General features: G+C 42.6%; 1 protein-coding gene across 1 annotated transcript; it reads right to left on the reverse strand.

The window, feature by feature from the left end:
• Positions 1-2,565: 2,565 nt before the first annotated feature.
• LOC123040232 (bidirectional sugar transporter SWEET6b-like) lies at positions 2,566-4,533 on the reverse strand. The gene is made up of 5 exons (XM_044463133.1): positions 4,303-4,533; positions 3,977-4,193; positions 3,686-3,847; positions 3,031-3,150; positions 2,566-2,912 (listed from the first exon to the last, which is right to left on the reverse strand). The coding sequence occupies exons 1-5, from the start codon at positions 4,380-4,382 to the stop codon at positions 2,751-2,753; spliced, it is 741 nt and encodes a 246-aa protein (XP_044319068.1). The 5' UTR covers positions 4,383-4,533; the 3' UTR covers positions 2,566-2,750.
• Positions 4,534-4,889: the final 356 nt, after the last annotated feature.

The following is a 4,889-nucleotide window of genomic DNA, read 5'->3' on the forward strand; positions in this document are numbered from 1 at the left end:
TGCTGGAGTGACCGAAAAATTGGTGCTAGTTGTGGTTGCTGCACTTCCGCGGATTATCTGGGACACACGAAATGATGGTGTTTCAGGCACACACAGAAAAAACTGCTGGATGATGTGTTGTTGTGATCAAACTATTTGGATATTGGATTCACTATTCGTTTCCTTTGTAGAGAAATGAGGTAAAAAAAACCTGTTGCAGTAGGGAGTAAGGCTCTTTGAACAGGTGGTAAATGAAGTGTTTGGAGCTGTGCGGGGCCAGAAACTAACTCACTTAAGGCTAATGGTCTTCGGCTGCATTCAGCGGCTGTTTAGCAGGGCCATCTCCCGAAATTTGGGGCCTCGGGCCGAAACCAAAATGTGGCCCAAAATTTCGAACAATTCACATAACATAAGAATTAATATGCGTAAAGCATACTGTCACTTTATTATATAATTTCCAGTCTGTTTTATTTGTAACTCATTTAACCATATATCAGATATTATGCAAAAATGGCAATGTGATAGCAAAGCAATGAACGAACCTCATGTTCTACCAAAAAGGACCATCCGTCTAGTATTTCTTGGAATATAATCTTCAATCATATCTTCGTACTATATCATATCTCCAAGACATCAATTTCTGCATCATGTTCCACAACCACCATTGTATTATCATCACCACCATCGTCAACATTAACCTCTGCAGTTTGATTTTCAGGATCAAGTTGGCAGGCTCACTAAATATCTATTGAGGGCACTCGTTTGAGTTCGGGCCTCAAGATCCAGTCTTTGTTTGGCAGCACTAGAATCGTGTTTCCTAATTCTAGTAGACATAATGATGATCCAGGAACAAAACCTAACAAATTATAAAGTGATCATTGATCAAACAGAACCTTACTAGATTCATATAGTAATGATCGCTAGATGACTCGAGATCATTCAAATACAAAGAAAATAAATTGATAAAAAACATCTTGCTCTTGGATATTAAAACACAACATGTAGTCTAAAGTTGATGTGTTTAGCTAGCATGGGCTGCAAGTTTGGATGTTGCTTCAAGTTGGAAGTTATTTTTATTTCCCTTAATAGAAATTTGTGAGAATGGGCTGGAGTCTTACTAGTTAGAGCCACAAGTTGGTGTGCTATGTAATTGGAGCGTAGCTCTTCCTATAGTCAACTCATTTTTCTTGACAAAGAAGTGTGTCTATATATACAGTAGACACCATGCGATCAAACACACTACTTTGATATATATATATATATATATATATATATATATATATATATATATATATATATATATATATATATATAGGCATGCTAATCTAAGCCTGAGCGTATACTACCTTATTCTGCGCGCTACCATTGTACGGGAACTAAATTGGACCTTCCACTCGCATCGGCTGGAATGGGTCCACTTAATGTGGTGTGAGTGCATTACTAGTTAACTTCATCGTAATCACATGATTAAATGATGGTAAGCATGCTACGCTGGGTTACCAGTTTGGTTAGCCAAGTATGGGTCGTAAAGTATGTGCATTCTATAGTAATACATGTTTTTTTCTTTTAAAATGCTATAGTAATACATGTTGTTTTGCCTTGTGGTGTGATAGTAGTAACGAAGTCAGTTACTATATTTTCTAGTGTTAGTTACTACCAGGGGAAATGTGGTTGAGCGTAGTAGTAACTATGTGCCCTAATTATGGTACGTGCCATGGAAGTTGTGAGTGCAACAGTAATTCCATTACTATTGTTTGAACGTTCATTTACTATGTGCTTAAATTGTGATGCATGAAGGAGATGTAGTCTGTGCAGGTGTAACCTAATTAGTATGTTTACTATTTTTTTCACCTAATGTTACTATGCAACATATGGCGCAAGGCCGGAGGTGGTGGGTGCAATGGTAACCAAATTAATTCTTTTACTATATTTTACAATGATTGTTACTATGATTAGAAGAACGCCGGGGATTACTATTCTAGTAGCTATTTTAGCTGGAATAGAATAAAGTCTAGTTTGCCGAGCGGAGTGTTGTGCGTGACTAGCAGTAACCATTTTAATTCCATTACTTTTTCCTGCATCCGGTTTTACCATTATGATTAGCGGGTGGCACGGAGCCACGGGACGGTGGTGGGGCGCGTGAAGTGGTAACATAAATTAAATGCATTACCATATTTTCTATTTCTGTTTACTCTCAAACAATTAGCGGGGACGAGGATTGCGCTGATTTAGCGACCGGCGCGTAGAATAAGAGCTTTGCGCTCTCGCTTAGTTTAGAAACATATCTCTAGCAGGGACTCAAAGCCTCATACTTGACCAACAGAGCTGCTCGTTCCCTGTCGATGTGGTAACAAGGCAGCGTCACGGGAAAAGAGCAGGAGCCATCCAACCAAACCGGTAATTAGGTTAAGTCTGTGTCCTTGCCCGAAACATAATACCAACACATCATGGATATTGAATAATTTAATTTAACAAAGCCATTGCACGCTGTAATTAAAACATCAATCGTATCATCACATAAGAGCAGATTGAAAACAGGCAAGCATACATGGTGTCATAATATATCTCTGGGATAACTCAGCTCGATTGGTATTTATATACACTTGTAATTTGCAATAGTAGTCTCGGACAGACGACAATGGTTCACGAAATTAATGGCGATCTCAGACTCTACTAGCAAACAAAAAGTAGTACTAATTAACATCAACTTGTTGAAGTATCATCCGGTGTTAACTACTCAAAATCATTAGGGCTAAAAAACGAAGCCAAGTTTATTTTTCGATGGTGACGGAGACGTTGCCGCTGGTAACGGCATTTTTGGTGAGGACAGTGGGCAATTCAACGTTTTTGCCCTTCTTGGGGGTCGATCTGTAGTAGTAAAAGTACAAGATCAGCTGGATGAGGCCGAAGATTGTACCGAGGGCATTGGGGATCTGCACAGAATTTATAGAGGACATAACAGTTAGATCAATCCGCGCTGAGGAGTTCTTGATTGTATGTCTGGCTGGGTTTGCGACTTCTTATTTCCAATGTGTATGTGTATGTACATACCGTGATGTAGATGTCAAACTTAATGAGCGCATAGCCCATCCAGCAGCAGCCATTGAGGAAGTTCACCAGGGACAGGAAGAATGGCATGTACTCCACACTTTTGGTCCTGATCACTTTACCCTGCAAATAGGCAGTACAATATTACTACTTTCATCTTAAATTTTGAGTTATATTAGTATTAATACACTTGTAAGTTGGCAAAAGCATCCGTAATTTACAATTAGCCTGAGCTAGTATTTCACCCTCTAAAGGAAGTTTACCTTTCGGATAGAAATAAACCGTAGGCTTTTTTGATTAAAAATATATCATGTAGCATATTGTACAAGAACTTGGGTGTGTGAGAGGTGAAAAGTCAATTCGGACTTTTTTTAACAGGGTTTTGGCACGAACATTAAAAAAATGAAAGGTGGGTGCAACTTTTAGATGGACATAATCAACAACAAACAAGGTGTACTGCTTAACAAATTAAGGTCTGTCAAAAGCATCCACTAGAACTTTAAAAATAAATTATAGGCAGGTATTTTTCTTGAAAACGCATCATTACCACACCATACATGCACAACGCAGATTAATTAATTAGCCACCTGAACTAACAAGTTAAAGGGTTATCAAAGATCACAGGTCGACGACCCTTAAGTTGGGGTGGTGTACGTACCATGATGGTGAGCGGGGAGGCGTACATGATGGAGCCGAAGATGACGCAGAGGATGCCTACGATCATGGAGCGCTTCTCATGGGTGTGGGCACCAAGGAGCACGCCGGCCACGACGGCAGCCATGAACGCCGCCTCGAGGGCGAGCACGCCGAGCATCTTCCGCTGCACACACAACAGAGCACATGCACATGGCTTGGGTTAGGGGCTGGAGGATCTTCTGTACAGAAACTAAAGCCGAAAAGAGACTGTAGGCCGTATGAGGAGGCATTAGGAGGGTTGCAGCGTACGTACCCTTGTGTTCTTGGCCGCGTAGATAGTAAAGATGATGATGTAGGCGCCCTCAATGACGAGGCCGATGCCGTTGATGGTGAGGACGAGGGTGCTGTTGGGGTGGACGATGGGGAGCCCGTAAAAGAACCAGAGCAGGCAGTTCATGAGCGTTGCCAGGTAGGGGTCCGGTTTGAACTCCTCCACGTCCTTGGCCTTGTAGATCCGCCAGAACGTCGGCCTGCGTACATACGTACAATTAGAAAACGAGCCTCAGATTCGTGCCCTAGCAACCACCTTTCATATATGTATACATACAGACTAGACGAGAGGAGGAGGAGTTGGCTTACACAGGGGAGAGGAAGAGACCGAAGGAGATGACATTGCCGATGATGCCGACAATGTTGCGGGCCACGTCGGCGGAAACCATGATGCTCACCTAGATCGATCGATCGCTGGGAACACAACTCGATTGCTCGGGGGAACTAACGACTTGGGGAAGGTTGGTTGTGATTTGTTTGGGGCGTGGGTGGCCGAGCTTATATAGTAGGGAGTTCCCCGTCGCTTTCCCCAAGTTATATCCGATGTAGATATGGTTAAGGGTAGGTTAAGCGGTTTGACTTGAGTGCAGTCCTCATCCAACTCCAACAGCCGGCCGTGCTCCCATCCAACAGCCGGCCGTGTCAATTTCTTCCTCGCCCGCGTCCTTTTTTCCAGCCAAAAAAGGATCACGCAGCTAGGAGCTCCTCTCCCACGTAACAATACTCCTATACTCGGATAAACCCCATATAGTCTTACGCAAAACAAACAAGGACAACCCTGAGCCCGAAACTGTCACGGACCAACACCAACCCAGCCGGCGTCACCCAAGGACACTGCAAAGCCCAAGACAGTCCGAGTCGTCCCAATGACCCGGAAACCCAACACGCGTGTTACC

This window comes from Triticum aestivum, chromosome 2B (genome assembly GCF_018294505.1).
Source record: "Triticum aestivum cultivar Chinese Spring chromosome 2B, IWGSC CS RefSeq v2.1, whole genome shotgun sequence".
NCBI classification, from domain to species: domain Eukaryota; kingdom Viridiplantae; phylum Streptophyta; class Magnoliopsida; order Poales; family Poaceae; genus Triticum; species Triticum aestivum.

Bases quoted from the DNA above. Each gene is read 5' to 3' on its own strand.
- LOC123040232 (XM_044463133.1), bottom strand. From the start codon at position 4,382: ATGGTTTCCGCCGACGTGGCCCGCAACATTGTCGGCATCATCGGCAAT. The intron at 3,151-3,685 runs GTACGTACACCA...GCCTATTTGCAG, and splicing joins CCTCCCCGCTCACCATCATG to GGTAAAGTGATCAGGACCAA. The intron at 2,913-3,030 runs GTATGTACATAC...AATTCTGTGCAG, and splicing joins AGTTTGACATCTACATCACG to ATCCCCAATGCCCTCGGTAC.